Source organism: Anolis carolinensis, chromosome 4, assembly GCF_035594765.1.
Source record: "Anolis carolinensis isolate JA03-04 chromosome 4, rAnoCar3.1.pri, whole genome shotgun sequence".
Taxonomy (NCBI): domain Eukaryota; kingdom Metazoa; phylum Chordata; class Lepidosauria; order Squamata; family Dactyloidae; genus Anolis; species Anolis carolinensis.
In genome coordinates, this window is record NC_085844.1 from 26,572,289 (window position 1) to 26,592,732 (window position 20,444).

General features: G+C 37.8%; 1 protein-coding gene across 17 annotated transcripts in view; it reads right to left on the minus strand.

Moving 5' to 3' along the window:
• The window catches only part of rims2 (regulating synaptic membrane exocytosis 2), a 434,045-nt gene that overhangs the window by 311,814 nt on the left and 101,787 nt on the right, over window positions 1-20,444 (minus strand). For all 17 annotated transcript variants that reach the window (XM_062980098.1, XM_062980109.1, XM_062980104.1 and 14 more), the window contains one exon: window positions 8,331-8,599. In XM_062980098.1, the coding sequence (XP_062836168.1) occupies window positions 8,331-8,599 (269 nt within the window). The remainder of the gene's footprint in view (window positions 1-8,330; window positions 8,600-20,444) is intronic.

The window sequence follows — 20,444 nt, forward strand, 5'->3', positions numbered from 1 at the left end:
TTAAAATGTAACTACTACTCCCAGCCCCGCTAAAATTTATGTGAGAAATAGTATATAAGTGAGGACTGTCACTAATTTTAGGATGTATACACAATGCTTTATCACCCATCTGTCAGATTTTGCTGTGTGCAATGTCCTTCACTCCTCTCATCACTATCATTTCCTTTTAGGTTTGATTCATAACCCATTCTTAAGCCCCTCCTCTTTATTGAGATTATATTTATTATAAATTTATTTACTCCCATTCTTGATTTTAAAATTATTTCCATATTTATGATAATTTCTTGCTTATCCCTCTTAATTTTTTTTCCACAGGGTTTAGCTGCCCTCTTATGGTGAAACCACAGCAATCTTGTCTATTTAAAAACAAAACTTGAATATTTATATCCCTAGTCAATCATGAAGTGAATCAGATGGCCTTGACAAGACACATAATGCTAACCCATGGTGTTACAAAAATTACTTGCTGTAAGCCTTGAACTGGTCCCCTGCCCCAGAATAATAGGAAGAGATCAAAAAGTTCCACTTCTATTTTAATTGCAGTAAAGCACATAAAATACGGTTAATCTCAACTAGAAGTAGATTTATTTCAACAAATAACGTTTATAAATAATTTGCTTAGATTCAGATTTCACAATAAAGTGAAAGTAATCTAAAAAGGAAATAAAAGCTTTTGAATTATGCCTGCAGATGCATTTCAAAAGGATCAGCATGCAAACCCAAGGCTCACTGTAGCCCATTCTTGTAACACAAGACAAAATTAGATCCAAATGGGACCACTAAGTTTCGATCTAGTTTGTATCTTCCCTACTCAAAGAAGCTCCATAACACTTTTATCTTAAACGTACCATATTAGGATTAACATGTATGTGTATTATTTGTGTCTGTACATTCGTTATGTTAGTTGCTCTTTTCAAAAATTATCTGTTCAGATAATATTCACTTTGCATGTGAGCCAGAAGGACAGGTAAGCTTTCTGGCTCAGGGACAAGAACACACTGACAAAGCATGTTGTGACTATCAGAAACCAAACGTCCAAAAAACCTCCTTTAGGAAAGAAATGTCTATATTTAGCTCTAAACTCCAGTCATTCATGAGGTTTTATTTTAATGTTCTCTATTAATAATTTACCAATACTCAAAATCCATGACTTGATGGAGAAAATGATATAAAGAATGTCAAATGCCAGAACAGCACAGTTTTTATTCATTACTTTCAGGGTCTTCTTTGGGCTCTTCCAGTCCTTCTGTTCATTCCTGCTTCTTTTTCTTTTAATTTCTTATTCTTGTGTCATTAACCTTGCCAAGCTCCTCTTTGTTCTATAATTTACAGTCTCATGTTCCATACAAAAGCAAAATGTTTACACTGCTAAGATATTAAGAAGCAATTAAAACAATTAGAATTATCTACACCTCACTTCACTGAAGGCGCCCCGAGTCCCCATCGGGGAGATGGTGGCGGGTTATAAATAAAGTTTTATTATTATTATTAAGGCAACCAGTACTAAAAATTCAATTTTGGGTTAAAATGTATCAAGCTAAAGTCTCTCTGATGTCACAGGGGAACATATACCATTATACCTCAGCACAAAGGAAATATTTCCAATCCCATGAGCATGTTTACAGGAACAGTAGTATGCTGCAGAGACAATGGGGTTTTTTTTCCTCCTCTTTTTTAGTTTATTTATACCCACCTTTCTTCCCATGGAGATTCAACAACCACACAATCTGATTACAGTTTAAAACAAAGCAAATACAAAAATGAAAAATAAAACAATTAATTAATACCGTGTGGATAGGTTAAATACAATTTAAATATAACAAATACAATTAAAATCACATTTAAAACTCCCCTTCCTCTACAGAATCCCACCCACAACCTCCTCAGCAGTATATGGTATACACCATAACAATAATAACGGTGATGATGTCTACTGGACAGAAATGTCTTAACCTGCTTGTGGAAGGCAAGCAGGGATGGGGCCTTCCTGGCCTCTCTTGGGAGGGAGATCCAGAGTCTGGGAGCAGCCACTGAAAAAGCCCTCTCCCTTGTTCCCACAAAACACACTTGAGTGGCTGTTGGAACAGAGATAAAGTCCTACCCAACTGATCATAGACATCTGACAGGTTTATAGAAAAAAATACTATCATCAGATAACCTGAACCGAAGCTGTATGGGTGAAAACCAGCACTCTGAATTGTACCCAGAAACAGGTTGGCAGCCAGTGGAGCTGTTGCAACAGGGGGGCTGTATGCTCCCCATAGCCAACCCCAGTTAGCTGTTTTGCTGTTTTTATCTGAACCAACTGAAGTTTATGAGCACTTTTCAAAGGCAATCCTACATGGATTAGTCCAACTAAGATATAATCAAGGCATGTACCATGGTGTCCAAAACCGACTTCTCCAGGTTTAACTCCTGGACACTTCTGATACCTGGGTCTCCAGGTTCACAGCCCAATCCAGAAGTACCCCCAAACTGCAAACTTGCATTTTTCAGGGAAGTGTGACAACAGGTTGAATCCCTATTCACAGATATGTCTTTCAACTAATCAGGAGCACCTCTGTTTTGTCTGCATTAAGCTTCAATTTGTTTGCTCTCATCCAGTACATTAAAGCTGCCAGAGAGTGGTTGAGCACTGGAACAGTTTCCTTGGAATTGGGTGGAAAGGACTAATAGAGTTGTTACTGCACTCTAAAACTCCAGATGACTTCTCCCAACGGTTTCACATAGATGTCAAATAGTATTGGAGACAGAACAGAACCCTAAGGGGCCCCACAAACCAATGACCAAAGAGTCTGAGACCGTCCCTCCAAGAAAGAACGGAGCCACTGAAGAACAGTACTTTCAAGCCCCATCCCAGAAAAGTGACTCAGAAGCATCAAAAAATTTTCCAGTCCCCCCCCCCTTTTGTGGAAGTGGGGATACTGGGAAAAAATTGGACAAAAATCCTCAAAGGTCTTCAGATCTCTGTTCATACAACACATGATACATGGTGAAGCCTAGCTGAAGTATTCCTTCCTAGTTTGAATGCTAACATAATGATCGATTTTCTTGTCTTAATTCCAGACCAGTGTAAAGACCTCCTGTTGGGGGAGGGGATGAATATTACATACAGGCTGCAGAATTCAAACTTTTGTTTCAAACTTTTAAAAGTTGTAAACACTGTCATTGCCATAATCCTTTTCAGGATGGTATTGGTTACTTTAGAAAGCATTCAATAATTTTGTAAGCTCTATAAAATGATTCTCAAATAAAAAATTAGATAACTAAATAATACTTACCTGAATCTACATTGACTGTACAGTTGGCTGATCAATTATTTAAGTGTTCTAGTTAATAAAAAGGATTCATGAGTATTGAGCTTCTAATCTAAGATAATCACTGCCTGTTTTTCAAGGTGAAAATCACACTGGACACTGTATCTTTCCAAGTACAAAAACGGAATAAAGCTGTGCTCATTTTTATTACAACTGAATATCTGTTAATAATTGTGCCAAAATCTGGACTAGAAAGGTACTTATATTTCTCCTCACAACACATCTACAGTCTTGGTGCATCTACAATAGGAGAGGCAAACACTCAGAATTGTACCCCTTAAACTCTATTGTCCTCTTTATAACAATAAAAAGGCCAGCAAATTCTATTTCTAGTACATAATTAAGAAAAAATAGGAGCAATGAATAATCTTGTGGTATCACCCTTTAACAGTGTGTTTAGCTGGCAGACATAGTCTTCAGTCTCTCATAATAATGAATATAACTAAAGAGCCCTTGGAACCAATCAGTATTCGACCTGTCAGCTGAAAATAGAGCAAAGGACAATGAGCAGGAAATTTTTAAAAAGCAATTCAATTTAGTAGGTGCTAGTAAGAAGGCATGATTTGCTTGCACTTTTCAAATAGTTTGAAGTGAGGATAATCAGAGCTAAAAGGGGTTCAAAATTAAATTTAAATAGCCAATTAAGATTGCATTGACTAGAAATTCAAACATCATTATTTTAAATATAAGATATTAATGTAGCTTATATGTAAACTAAATATAGCCAATGAGGCAGTTTATGAAACCTACAGATCTCCATTAGAACCTTGAGAATGTCAACTTTGAAATTTAAAGAGATTCCAGTGCAATCCTATAAATTCCTGTTAAAAATTAAGTCCCATTGAGCTTATCAGATCCTCTTAAATCTGTGATACTAAAATTTTCTTTTTGACATACAGCAAAATGAAAAATGTAAGTACCCTATCAAGAAACAGAGAGACAAACTTCAAACCCAAGAGAGACTTCCTTCAATGTGTAGTTTTAACACACACGTCGGAAATATGGCAAAATTGCTCCAGATGTTGAAGGTATTTTAGTAAATAAAATTTAAACAAAGGCTCCATAACCAATGCAAATTCTCAGGGCTTCCAAAGATCCATAACCAGTATGTCCTAACCTGATATTCCCTTATGTAAGTGCCCCAGGTAGCAAAAATGTTATGCAACTGTTCTTATTACACAAAATGAGTACAATAATTGTTCCATTATTTTTCTACCACAAATTATCTCCTTTTTCTAGCCTTGACATCATTTATGCAGTAGCTATTGATCTGAGAAAGCCGGTAAATATAATAGGATTTGTTGCTGTGTGCTCTCAAATCATTTCTGTCTTGTGGTGATCCTAATGTAAACCTATCACTGGGTTTGCATGGCAAGATTTATTCAAAGGTGATTTGCCTTTACTTTCCTCTAAAGTTGAGAGTGAGACTTACTAAAAGTCACTCAGTTAATTTCCACAGCTGAGCAGAGATTCAAACCGCGCTATCCAGCCATAGTGTCTACCATGTACGCCCCTAATGTAATAAGATACTAAACTTCAAACAAGAAGTCCAAAGTTTAAACCCCTCCTTGGTTACAATGCCGCCCTGAGTCCCCTCAGGTGAGAAGGGTGGAGTATAAATGTTGTAAATAAATAAAATGTATATAACCATGTTGGCCAACTGCCCAAGGTCTAGGGGATACACACACTCCTTACTAGATGAGGGAGGGCCGCATCTGTCCCACAGCTTCCAAATATTTTTTAAAATATTTTTTAAAAATTCAAAATACTCCTTGTACCCTCAAACTGTGTGAGAGGCAATTTTGCCATGGTTCCCCCTCCCTCTCTCTCACACACACATACACAAAGCTGTTTTATGGCCTGGAGAGGCCTCTTTCAAAAAGCTTGGCTCTGACAAAAAAAGTCAAAGCCAAGCTAAAATAGTTCAGTGTGTGAGAAATGCATGCATGCACTCTCACACACACATAGATGTAGAAAAGGCATTATTGAACAAATTTTACATAATGGCTCTTCAGAACTTTATGCTGATTCTGACATATTCAATCCATTCAGTCCCTTCCCACCTAAAGTTCCCATATGTGGAGTTTGTTTCCAAAATGTATCAAATTAAAAAAAATGCATACCATCAGCACATTTTTTCCAATTCCTGCAATATTTGTTCAAATCGATTTGGTACCTTTTGGAAAGAAGCCCTACATATACCTGTTCCCCAAATCCACCAGCAACATGTGCATCCTATGGACATTTGTATAATATGATTGGCTTCTTACCATTTTTGTTATGCACAACAGTAGCCTCTGAAGGAGGTGAATGGCCCATCACAGTCTTCTCATGCCTGGGCCCTTGTAACTGCAATGAGACCTCTCCCTCTACATTTCAACTCACATTATAGTGGCCTTTGATGACAACAGAGAGCAGCTAGAAACTCCATCATCCTATTTTCTTGTGTGGTGTCTTATTTAGATTGCAAGCCTAGGGGTAGAGAACCAGCTAACTGTATGCTGTACTGGGAACCTTTTGTTTTTGAAGAGTGAAGTATAAATATTCTAAATGTTCTTACTGTCAACCTCTCCTTTTCTCCAGCTGTTCACCTTTCAAGAATTGAGCAATTAAAGGTGGTAATAGATGTTCTGGAAACCTCAGGGTTGGACTTCTGGAAGGCACTGTACATTGGGCTAGCTCTGTACCAAGTTCAGAAACTTCAATTCATTCAAAAAAAGTTAGCCAGATTAGAGTCATCATGTTAGACCAATATTAAAATCAGTCCACTGACTATCAATTAGTTTCTGGCAAAGTATAAAGTATTGGTTTTTACCTTTAAAGTCTTGTATGGTTTGGACGTAAGTTACCTATGGAATCGCCTTCTCCTATACAATTTACCCTGTACGCTCAGGTCATCTAGAGAACATCGACTTCAGTCAGATAAAACTAGATTGACAACTGTTACCCAGAGGACATTTACTTCAGTCACCCCAGATTGTAGAATGACCTGCCAGAGGAGATTTGTCAGCTGAATATGCTGGAGGCATTTTAAACAGCATTTAATACCTGAGCATTCCTTGCCTCAAAAAACTCTATGAAACCCTATGGGGCCATTATAGGTCAACAGGCGACTTGGATGCGTGCACACACTCACAAACGTGATGGAATAGAATACTAATAAATGTAAATGTGTAAATTTCATTTGCATTGCTCCTTTACACATGAGTACCCCCATTTAACTCGGTAAGAATTATGGCAAAAGGATATACTTACAGATAAGACAAGTACATATGAACTATTGTTTCTGAAAAGAGTTAATTTTAGTTTAATTTTAAACTATCAGAAATCTAAGATCCACAGCAAATATCTATCTGCTACAATAAGTTTCTATCTATTATCCCAATTCCACCTTTCCTCTGGTTGACAACTGGTTTGGTTCTATACATTTCTTGATAATAGCGCAGACCTAATAATAATAATAATAATAATAATAATAATAATAATAATAATAATAATAATAATAATTTATTTTTCTATCCCGCCACCATCTCCCCAAAAGGACTCGGGGCGGCTAACATGGGGCGCAGCCCAAACAGAGACAAAGTATAACAGTTTAAAACACATATCAATAAACTAAAAACAAAGATACAACAATCAAATAAAATAATCAATTAAAACATAGCATACCTACAGAGAGAATAGGCTTTTCTTCAAATTGCAACATTTCCCTGGGGACTGGAAGAGGATAACTTTAAATCTCAATGAGATTGTGAATGTTCAGTCAGCACTGAAAGAGACTAGCTAGCACTTTTCTTGCAAAACAATAGGACTGCAATTGTTCTCTTGCATCTCAGTATGCAGAGGGACTGGAAACATACTTTAAAATATGCTTGGAATCCAGTTTAGTTTATGGTCCAAACAATGAACTGCTCTCCATTTCTAGAATCTGGATAAATTCTCGCTGATCAGGGAGTAACCCTATCCAAATCACTTTTGAGCAACCAGTGCTAAAAGAAATACTTACAAAAGAAGGCAAAGAACAATCACAAAAGCCTAGAGGTAGAATTGCCATTTAAAGGCTATTTAAAGCAACCCAGCCACTCCTGGCCTGTTTCAAACTCTGAAATAGCTTCATTTTTCCCCAGAAACTGACTGATCCTTACTTCCTACTTATAAAGCAAACTTTTTTAGATCAGAAACTGTGATGGCCTAAAATAAAATGCAAATGGCAAACCATATCCCTCCAAATGTGCTACTTGCCAAAATTAGAGTTAATGGGTAAGTTAGGGAGCTAGAAGAGTGTCCAGCCCACTGAGGTCCGGGAATAAGCAAAATGATCCCAAAACAGTCTGAATTTTGTTGAGAATCAACACCAATGCATAAAAAATGACAAAACATTCAGAAACGTGATAAAGTAGGCAGATATGAATGTGTTTTAACATTTAGATTCATATATAGTCATTTCTATGATTTTTCATAGAAAAATAGAAAAGGTTTTTCCAAAGAGTTAGAATAACACAAATGTAGCATTAGTAAATAACGCCGATCACTTACAGTTTATGAAAATGAAAATCTTTTACATTGTTTTCAAATAAATTCTGCATGTTAGTGATTTCCTCTGACCTCTTACATTGGGGAAGCTCAAATATATGTATGTAAGTAAGTGAATATGTATGTAAACAGAGAGATAAATACCTGAGATTTCTAAAGGAAATTCAGCTATTACTATTTCATTCCCATGTACCTCTCATCGGATGTATACTGTAAAACCAGTATAAAACATTTGAGTCCTCTTCATTCTACAAGCATGTGGAGCTCTTACTAATTCACAATCAAATCCTTTCTTTCATATCACTATCCTGATATAAATTGTAAACAAAGGAAATAACAACAGGCTGTATATTTTGGAAAACCATCAAATTCCTTCTTCTATTCTTATTCGTTAAAATAATTACTAAAACTTTAAAAGGTAATCTGACTAAAAATGGATAACATCTCTCTCTGAAATAATAAAATGAACCGACTTCTTACCTATCTGCTGTGTCACCTGCCACCTTTCCTCCTGATCCGTTTATGGACTCTTGCCTTGTGAGCCCTTGAGATCTACCTCGTTCCAATGCTGATATGGATTGCTCTTGCAGCTTTGCTTTTTTCTCCTGAGGTGCTTCTTCGTTCCGCAATCCTCTAAAAACGTCTTGATCAGACTTCTGCGGTGTATTCGTTCCACTATTATAAAACCAGGCTCCGGATTTTGTGAGGATTTCTTGTTGTTTTCGGCACGAGTTACATACCCACATTACCTACGTGTAACATGTAGAGGAAATGTAAATTACTTTCTTAAACAAAAGCAAGAACAGAAAAATGTTTACACCAAATATGTACCAAATATAGACCCCCTTTTCTAGAAACAGGTGTGTGACTATCACCTTCTCAAAAACACTGAAGATTATATTACTATGGTTTTATTTTTAAAAATACAAAGAAAAACCATTCATTCAAGAAGTCTCATAATGTGTTTAATCAAAAGGAGGGATCAGATACAAGAACAGGAGCCATGTACAGAAGAAAATACAACACATATGCAGGCTTGCTCAAAAGGACTGAGTAATATCTTCAGTGGAGCTTATTTTCCAATAAAGGTGTTTACATTGTGACATACCTGTTCCAAGAAAAATTTTCTCCATCTATGATTTGATTGACATGAAAGTGCCACAATTACAATGGATTGACATATTTTTGTCACTCATCAGAATATAAAATAACAAGAGCCCTGCTGGCTAAAACCAAAGGTATGTCTGGTCAAGCATTCTGTATCCCACAATGGGCAACCAGATGCCTTCAGGAAGTCCATAAGGCTGGTTTGCAGGCAACTGCCTTCCCCTGCTGTCGCTCCCCAGCAACTGGCACTCAGAGACATATTGTCTCTAAACCTGGAGGTGAGATCACTGAACCTATGTGCATATTTACACATATAAATAGAAAGTGTATCTTTCTTCATTCTCTGTAGGAGTGACAGAAAAGATTGTGTGTAAAGGACCTGTCGCCAAAACAAAATTGTAAACTCTATATTAAATAAGCAGATAGGCCATGGGACAATTCTAAAAGAGTGATTTAGTAGTAAACCAGTATGAGTGATTGTGGAAGTGTTCCTAGAAACCTATCTAACATGATGGCACCATTTACAAGTGGAAACAAAACAAAATCGCAGTTCCACAACTTGATTACAAAATAATGAATTGAGCTTTTTTCACGTTTATATAAAGACTATTATACAAAAAGCAGCTCTGTAGCTAGGCGTAACTCAAATAATTAAAATGCAGTTTTGCAACACTTCTCACTTTTTAAACTTTGAGTACAATTGTCATGATTTAACCAATGTCTGATCATTATTTCCATAGGGTTCATTAGATTTCACATTGCATTTCAAAATATATACCAAAAAGAATAAATTGAATATGAGAGCACATGTTTGAAAATACATGAAGTCCACAAATACATTTGTCAAAGAACAGAGATTGGTTTCTTAGTGTATGAACAACTGTGTACCAAAAGGTACAGAGAACATGATTTCACATTCAGCGTGTCAGAATTTGTTAGTCTACTAATTCATTTATTATTTTAAATCTAGATCCCATTCTTATACCAAAGAATTGTAACTAAATCCCTGTATAATTATTTTCATGATAGGAACACAGAGCAGTTGTTGACAACAGGAAAAACAACTAAGAATCTCATGCTACTAAGGACTAACATTAAAAACAAAATCACAATGCGATTGTGATTCATTCTGCTCCAAAGGGAATGTACTGCTAGAGCAGCAGTTTCCAAGCTTTTTCAGTCATGGAACCCTTCAGAAGATATTTGTTTTCCTCGGAACCCAAACTCTATCCCTGATTTGTTTAATCAAAAAAATATTCTGGATCATTTTATGTGAATTTAAATATATTTCCCAATTGCCTATATAACACCCAGTTATTGAGCATATTTTAGTCTGATGTTTTATAAATAATATCCCAATATCCCACATGTCCTTTACCTCAAATCTGTACAAAGACCTGCATCAACTCTGGCATCTAGGTCGGAATAGATCTGAGCGACTTTATCTACAATGAACCTTGCAAATTTTTCACAACGAGCCGTTGAGTGGTTAGGGTACCCTGCCTGAGGGACAGGGTGTAACAGTCCTCTAACCTCTCAAAACAGTTTGGCCAGGCAGTTCTTTGCAGATGCAATGTTGGCAGCCGCAAAAGATTTCTATGCTACCTTCATTGCCGCAGGATAGGCTTTTAAAAATGCTCTAGACCATGTTCAGTCAGATTCGCTGCGAGATTTCCGCAAAAACAGCTGTAGTCTCCATTTCACTTGCTTCGTTGTCTCCAGCTCCTGGGATAACCAGGGTGCTGATTTGACTCTGCTTTGAGAAAGGAGACATTCGGGAGTAATTGTGTCAACCGGCCTGGTCACCTCCCGATTCCAGAGGTCCACCAGAGCTTTGACAGAATCACCTACTGAGGAGACAGGAAAATCTCCAAGAGCCATCTGAAATCCATATGGATTCATAAGTTTCCTGGGGCAGATCCTAATCAGTCCTCTAAACCTGCAGAGGTTTAGAGCCCCAGTGAGTCTAAACCTGAACAGATAGTGATCAGTCCATGACAAAGGAACTGTGGATAGTTCCTCCACAATTCCGTCATCTTGCCCCGCACAAAAGACCAAGTCAAGGATGTGTCCAGCACTATGGGTGGGGCCAGAAACCATTTGGGACAGAAACATGGTTGTCATGGTGACCATGAAATCCTGAGCCGCTCCCAACACCGTGGTCTCGGAATAGATGTTGGTCCCCCAGCATTATTAGCCACCAAGACTCCAACACCAGACCTGAGACCACTCCAGATAGCTCAGGCAGGTAGACTGTTGAGCAGCAGGGTGGATGGTACACCAACAGAATCCCTGTTCTGTCCCGGTCACTCACCCTTAGGTAGACACACTCAAAAGTGGCCAACTTTGGGACAGGACACCTGGTCAAGTGGATGATATCCTGATAGACCACTGCAACCCTCCTCCCCAGCCCCCAGGTCTCGCTTGATGCTGCACACAGAGCTGGGCAAGATTAACACATACACCCCATCACATCCAGCCAGGTCTCTGTGATGCAGGCCAGGTCGGCATGCTCATCCAGGATCAGATCCTGGATGGCAGTTGTTCTACCATTCATCAACCTGAAATTAAACAGCAGCATTTTCAACCCAGAGGGGCTTGACTCCTGGGTTATCCAAACTAACTGCAATCTGAAATGGCCTGGGAGCAGCAAGAACCCCCTCACGTGCACCCCATCTCCTCCTCCCTCCTCCCTTCCTGCCCAGGAACACCACTATAGGCTCCTCCCTACCCATAGAACCCTCCTGCCCCTCAGAACACATTATCTCTGTTCCTTTTGCTCTATTTCCCTGGTTACCAGGCTGTGTTATTTTACTATAGCACAGTTCAGAACTAGATTAAAAATGAACCCACCCCTTTCCGCCCCTCCCCTCCAATATAAGCAGACATTCACGCTGATGGCAGTTTTCCACTAGAGACAAAAATTCATTAGGCTTCGCTAACTTTGATAACTATAATCCAATCTAAAGTTTGCTATTTGGCAACAAGATGTTAAAGAGTGATGGCAACAGAACCCTAGGTACTTTTGAAGACATACTATTGTTTTGGAACAAGGACTGGCTTGGTATTTTGCTTGATGACCTACTTCAGGAGGGGGTTGTAACCAAGCTGATTTTCCTAAGATTCTTGATAGCTTTCAATACAACCACAATGAGATCCTTTTGTGCTATCTATCTGAGTTGAAGGTACTACCTTGTGGTCATTCTCTTTTGCAGTAGTTCCACTTTATATTTTTATCTATTTCTATCTACATGATACTGCTGGGTCAATAGTAATCAGTATGCACAATCAAGACATTTTAATTGCCCAGAACTCAGGATAAAACCCAGCCCAAGCAATATAGTATTGGTTCTAATAGGAAAAAGTATCAGTCTATAACAGGACCACAATTTCTCTCAAGAAGTAGAATCATAACTGCAAGTTGCTCTTGGATCCAATATTGCTTTGGAATTCTTAAATGGCAGCTGAAGGTATAAGGTGTCCTTTCCCAACTCAGGCTGCTTTGCCACAACCAGGAGAAAACAGTTGAGCTACCTGCTCTGGTGACTCCCAGATTACATCTTTGGGTTAACTTTGTCCAGGTTTTTAAGTTTGAATAAAATGTGTTACAATGGTAACAGCTATCCATGACATTTACAAATATGTACAGTAGAGTCTCACTTATCCAACGTAAACGGGCCAGCAGAACGTTGGATAAGCGAATATGTTGGATAATAAGGAGAGATTAAGGAGAAGCCTATTAAATACCAAATTAAATTATGATTTTACAAATTAAGCACCAAAACATCATGTTATACAACAAATTTGACAGAAAAAGTAGTTCAATACGCAGTAATGCTATGTAGTAATTACTGTACTTACGAATTTAGCACCAAAATATCACGATGTATTGAAAACATTGACTACAAAAATGCGTTGGATAATCCAGAACGTTGGATAAGCGAGTGTTGGATAAGTGAGACTCTACTGTATTAGAGAAACGAATTCAAAGATGCTGCCCATAAATCCCAATTTTTATTTTTGTGTTATTACACTTTTGCTAGATATAATTTAAGTTACAAAACTTTGAATTAAAATTATACAGTGAGTGAACTGTGATGCATTTTTATGTTCAAAAGACTGGAAAACAGTCTATTTTGAAACACAGGCACCTCATATCTACAACAATTTTTTCTTCAAAAATATCATTCATAGAAAAGGCTGAAACACCACCTTGTGCTTAGTGCTGGCATTGCTCTGCTCTCAAATAAGGTCAAGATGATAAAGTACATTTAATATTTTAATACATGCTTAGCTCAGCCCTTTCCCAAATCAAAATGAGAGTGAAACCTTTTCCTTCTCAGAGGGTATAAATCTGGAATTTAAGTCCTGACATCTGATTCAAAAACTCTATTACCACTTTCACATTTTCTTGAAGAAATACAAATTAATGGGAGATCTCTACAAACACAAAAAAGCACTAGCACAAAATTTAAATCAAGAAGCTAGTAACTTTTAATTTAGCCATGTGTATTGTATTTTAGCATTATATATTGGATTTTAGATATAAATGAAGTCTAAAATGATAATGCATGAAAAAAAATCCTAGTTAGTAGAAAGCTCCATAAAACATCAGTTCCCTTTGCTAGAACTTCTTAGAACCAATGTGCTTCAGGAATAAAAAAGCAAATTTAGTGTTAACAAATACTGGAAAGAAGATTAACAATATCATAGTAAGTTTCATATTTATTTAGTGCTTTATTTTAGTCTGGTTTCCAGACTACTTTTGGCACTGAAAGAGCTATAATCACACAGTGTGATTTTCCTAAAGAAAAGAACTTTGCTCCCTCTAGTGGACATCTCAGTGGCTCTTGATTCTATAATGATTGTGTGGCATCATTTTGAAAGTTGTCATTGGTAAGACACCAAGACTCTTAGGCAGAAGCTGAAAACCTTGCGAGACTACAACTCCCATGATTCCACAGCATCAAGCCATGACAGCTAAAGTAGTGTCAAACTACATTAATTCTAGAGTGTAGATGCGCCTTCACCCAAAGTGGTGTTCTACTTGTGTGTTGCATGGCAAGGGGTTGTACTAATGGGTCTTGGAGTCTCTTTCAATTCTATGATTCTAGGAACTGATGCTGCTCCATAAGTCATTAGGTAAACAAGGGGGAAATTGCTGGTCCCTCATATTAGATAACATGGAAATCTTGAGAAGCACTGCTTTATAACATCAACATGACACCAAAAAAAGTCATCTGGGTGACCTCAAGTGCACCATCATCCATATAGTAATGTATCTCATATGATTTGTCCTTTTAATCAAACTCAGATGAAGATGCAGATGCTAAACTAGTGCCTTATATTAGTAATGGATGAGAACCAAAAAATGAATCTCAGTCCTGATAAGAAAAAAAGATGGTGTTAGTGAATAACAGGTGCCCGGTGGACTGTTGCATGCCAACACAGTTGGACCCTGAAAGGATCAAGTATACATTTTGTGCTGCTAAGCTGTCTAGCTCTAGCTCTGAACATTTATGTGACCCTAGTGATGTCCATTCCATCATCTGAGACCCGCTATTTCCTCTTTTGGACAGTGATACCTTGGCCATTGTCACTCATGGTCTGCCAACACTCCATTTGGGTTATAGCTGCATGGTGTATGAAAGGATGGCATAAAACAATTTGGAAACTTCAGTTCACCTATAATAGAGCAACAAGATTTGTAACTGGAAGCAGGTATATAAAATATACATATCTCAACTGTACAAATTCCATTTCCAAGACTAATTTTAGACTTTAGTTAATCTTGAAAACATTAAAATGTATACAACCTTACAGTTGAGCACATGCTCGGATATGAGCCAACCTAATTATTAAGATCTTCCTTGGAGGCCATATTAGAAACTTCATCACTTTCAGAAGTCAGATTAGCTTACAATAGGATCTTTTCAGATATATTTTAACTGGCTTATTCTTTCACATACATGTACAATTAACATACCATTCCTACATGGAGGAAATACATATATGTAACTAAAATAACATTCTTATACAAATTTATTTTGCGGGTACATTAAAATTTTTAAATACTGTGATTTCTACACTGCAAAAAACACATAAAAGGGAAACTGAAATTACAAGGGAAGTAAAACAGCAGTATAAGAAAAGTTAAGAAAAGTTAAAGATTATGGAGCATTTCATCAGCTAAGGAATTATATTGCCAACTTTACAAAAAATGATTGTGTGAAGAGAATGAATAGATAAATACGACAAATAATTATTAACTTTTTAGAATTCACTAGCTGTGCCCGGCCACACGTTGCTGTGGCTTTAGTGGAATAGCAGTGAATAGCCTTGCAGCCTCAAAGCCTGTCTGTATACATATATACTTGTGTGTATATGTATGTGTGTACATATGTATATGTCTGTATGTAAGTGTGTTTATGTGTATGTGTTTGTATGTATGTCTCTACATGTATAGAATAATAATAATATTTTTACTCGCCTGTCCTCATGGCGGGTTACAATATTGTTATGTGTCTATATGTATAGATATGTACATATGTGTACATATGCATATATGTATGCGTGTATATATATATGTGTGTGTGTGTATATGCATGTATGTACCGTATATATCTATGTGTGTATATATGTGTGTATGTTTGTATATATGTCCATATATGTGTATTTGTGTATAGATGTATGTATGTATATATTAAAAGGGTATATATATATATATATATATATATATATATATATATATATATATAGGGTTATAAATAATAAAAACAACATAATACTATAAAAGAGGTATAAACATTATTATTATTACTATTATATTTATGTATCTTTTCTCTGGGATAGAATTGAACACAGAGCTGTATCAAAAGAAGGTAGTTACTGCCATGGTAAAAGTATTCAAAGGCTGAATAGAGTTCAAGTTCCTAGTCCTCAGTATTGCCCTGGCCCCCCTCCCCGTTATGAATAATAATAATGAATACTTAATAGTAATCATGACATGCATGTTGGCAGATGCCCTCCCCGCACCAGGCTCACCTCACCTCCGTCCTTTTCGGCTTTTCGGCTGCTTTTGTTTGTCCCTCATCCCTTCATTGCACCACTGAGGGGATGCCCCGGCCCGGGAGTGTCCTCACCCGTCCGCCAAGGCCACCTCTTTTCCCACCTCAGCGCCCATCATGTTTGGAAAGGGCAAGGTTAAATGTTTGGGAACAGCGGGGCGCAGCGGTGGCCATTTTGAAGAAGGGCAAAAATAGAGAAGTGACAAGAAGATTCCGCCGCCATGTTTGGAAAGGGCACAATGGGCTGTTTAGTAATAGGGAAAAGCAACGGTGGCCATTTTGAAAAAGGGCACAACTTAGAAGGCATGAGGGAGACTTAGCCACCATGTTTGGAGAGGGCAGTTGGGATGCTCACACGCAGCTGACTTTGATGCATGTATGTCTTCCAAGGGTGGGGGCTGCCAGGAGCATGCGCACAATGCAGTTTTCATTTCTGGGGGGTTCTGAGTGACTTCCAGTTGGAATTTAATTTTGGTTTTGATGTCTAAACACAGCGGGGATGACCATGTCTTTTGTGGCCAAATTTTGTGGGTTTGGGGTGTGTAATTTCGCTATCTACTTTAAAGTAGAAATGGTCAGAACATTTTTAGACAGATAGATAGATAGATAGATTACCTCAAGGTATAGATCAGCAGGGAATCATGTTGTAGTGATCTGAGCACTGGACTATGATTCTGGAGACCAGAGTTCAAATCCTCATGTTGCCATGAACATCTACTGGGTCACTCTGGGGAAGTTACACTCGCTCAGCTTCAGTGGAAGGCAATGACAAATCCCCTCTGAACAAATTTTGTCAAGATAGGATCACCATGTCATAAATGACTTAAAGGTATACAGCACTACTTTACATACCTTTTAAAACATGAAACAAATGTGCTTAGTACAGATACAAAGGTAATATCTAAAGCTATATTCCATTTAGATGCAGCATGCCTTCAATTACTAGTTAAGGTAATTAAGGTAAATCACATGTCCTGCTTGTCAGCTATAGTGCTTCCGATTCCTAAAGACTGTTGCACTAAACAGCATTTTAATCTAATTTCACAAGGCAATTTTTGGTTACTCCTATCTAATATTGACACTTACATGCTCTACTATATTTATCATATTCTGAAGGAACAGGAGGAGGCATTTTGGCTATGGTTGCACCATATGCTAGGCGATAATGTTCCTAACTGCTGTAATGACTTTTGCAAATGGTATCCAATATAACTCCTAAATTTCTTCGTTCACATTTCAATACCAAAATAATTACCTGAAGTTAAAGTTGTGCAGATAAAAATGAAAGCTGCAAGAGTTTACTTTATCAGTTAAGTCTTCTATTATTCAATTGTGAGACCTATTAGTAAGAATGAATTAATAGACTGTCTATTAAGTTATTTTTGCATATCTATTCCATCTTTATTTCATGGTACTGAAAAATGGATAGGTTCCAATGAAGTTTTCCACATAGGAAATGAGCAGAACCAAATGCCCAGACTTTCCTAACTTCATCACCGCTGTTATATCATGGAATAATACTTTATTTATAATCTGCCCTATCTCCCTGAGGGGACTCATTTTAAAATGTAATCATTTTTCAAATGCCAAACCAAAGAGGGAAGTTTCAACTCCATTTTTCATTTCTTCAGATCCAACTAGAATAGTAAAAAAAAAAGCCTAAAGAACTATATGGGGATATAACAAACTCAATCTTAATCCAAAGAAACATAAGTACAGTTGGACCAGGATCCAAGTTACGAACAAGATAGGTCCTGTAGGTTTGTTCTTAAGCTGAATTTGCATGTAAATCCAAACAGGTGTGTTTCTTAATTGTAACTCCAGTTTGGACGCCTCTGGCAAAAACTGAGACAGGTCCCATGTTTTGGGCCCATCTGGTTGGGCTCAAAGTTTCAGTGGAGACACCTTTTCCCCATGATAACCTCTTTTAGGAATGAATTTTCCTTCCAAGGGGTAGATTTCACTTCCTGTTGGCTCTCCCCCATTCGTAATTATGAGTTGTTTGTAAGTGGATGTTCGTAATTCGGGGACTACCTGTACTTCTTCTGGATTCTGCTGCACAACTGCCCATCTACCATAACGTTTCTGCACTGTACACCATAAAGACCTATTATAGAAAGCTGGAAAATTATTCAGAGGATGATTGTGGTTTTCTGAAGCAAATAAAAGCTAAGGAAGAGACAAAAAATGGAAAATAATTATCATTCTACAACGGAATGCAATGGAATCCAGTAGAACTGTATTATTGGATCTTTGCTTTGATAAGCCATTCATGATCTGGAAACATTTCAGTTGAGTTACAGCAAATCATTTTATGAATGGGTGCCTTTGAAGACTATCTGGCTGTAAGTTACCTACCAAAACAGACCGGGAGAACAGGTTATGGCCTTGTTAAGGTTTTCCCTGCCTTTCCATTTGTGTCTCAGAATAATTCAAAATGTTGGCTTTGATGTACAAAGCTCTAAATGCTTTCAGACAATAATATCTTTTGAAATCATCCTCTTGAGCTTTTTCCATCATTTAACATAGAATCATAAAACCTGAGAGTTGAAATAAACCACAAGGACCATGCAGAAACACACAATCGAAGCACCTCCGACAGATAGCTTTCTGGTCTCATCTCCAAAAGATGAGACTCCACCACAGTCTGAGGGAGTGTAGAGTGTTCCTTCACTTATCTCAGGGGTTACGTTCCAGGACCACCCACAAAAAGTGAAAATCCACGAAGTAGGGTCGCTATATTTGTGTTGTTTACAAGTAGCATCTCTGTCCCCTCCTCGTGCTCCTGCCACTGCCGCTGCCTCGTGAGGCGAAAACAAAGCTGCTTCAGCCTCCTTTTCTCTCCCTTCGGTTTCTCCTTCCTTCCTTCCTTCCTTCCTTAGGCTTCTCCTTAGGAAGGAAGTAGTAAGAGGAATTTATAATATAACTTTACAATTTATACTATTATTTTAGCGTTTATTAAAAAACCGCAAAACAGTGAGTTTGCGAAAAGCGAATTGCGAAGTAGTGAGGGAACACTGTATTCCACTGCTAAACAGCCCTGACAGAAAGTTCTTCCTAATATTCAGGTGGCATTTCTTTTCCTGCAGTTTCCATTGTTCTTCCTCTTTTCCCATCTTCAATATGATATCTATGAGAGCTTGTGCAACCAGACTGATAGATAAGTGGCAAATAGAGGGAGAAAATGTGGAGTCAGTGGCAGACTTTGTATTTCTAGGCGCAAAGATTACTGCAGCCACAGACAGGAAAGCTTAGAGAAGAGAATGATGTTGGGGAAATGGAAGGAAAAAGGAAGAGGGGCCAACCAAGAGCAAGATGGATGGATGGTATCCTTGAAGTGACTGGCTTGACCTTGAAGGAGCTGGGGGTGGCGACGGTCAACAGAGAGCTCTGGCGTGGACTGGTCCATGAGGTCACGAAGAGTCGGAAGCGACTGAACGAATAAACGACAAACAATCTTTCTGATGATTACCCAGTTCCTCTATGGATATTTTTGACCAGTGACACCACTTGGCACTTCTACAACCCAATAGTTTTTGGCTAATCAAACTAATATTATACATTTCATAGACCAGTTCGCACTTTGCTTATGCTATTTGCAATGCTTTCCATTCAGCAAGTATCCCATCATGCTTCCCAATAACCTACAGAATTGCAACTTAAGCATATATTTATTTTTCAGTGAATAATCACAAAACAAAAAAACACTGCAATGCAAAATATGTGGTTGAGAAATTCTAGAACTACAACCCATATCTTTCACTATAAAAAGTGCCAATTGTCCATATACACTAAACATATTGTCTACTCTGACCTTTAACTACCTTACAGTCATAATTTATGGTATAATAAGGGATAATTTCACTCTGATTCAAATATAAACTCCCTTAAATTGCTTTTGTGGGTTGTAGACTCACTCAGGCCCCTTCTACACTGCCTTATAAAATCCAGATCTGCTTTGAACTGGATTATATGGCAGTGTAGATTCATATAATCCCATTCAAAGCATATAATCTTGGATCAGATTCTGAGATATAGGGCAGTGTAGATCCAGCCTAAAAGGTTGATGAGCAATAACACATGGTTCAAGTGAAGGCTTGTGTTGCTATCTTGTTGTGTTGTGTTCTATTGTGGTCGTTTAAACAACAATGAGATAGGGAGGGGAAAAGGGATTTGTATATGACAGTCAGGCCTGTAGCGAGGGGGGGGGGTTTAGGGGTTCAACCCCCCCCCCTGAAATTTTTCAAGTTATAAAAAAAATCTCGTTTACTCATGAATTTTAACTGGTTAACCAAATCCCCATGCTAAGTCTATGAGATGCAAAACGTTAAGAGTCCCTCCAGGCACTATCTCAAGCAGATATTGACAGATTTGTAGCGGGGAGGGGTATGTGCTAGGGGTTCAACCCCCCCCCCCCCCC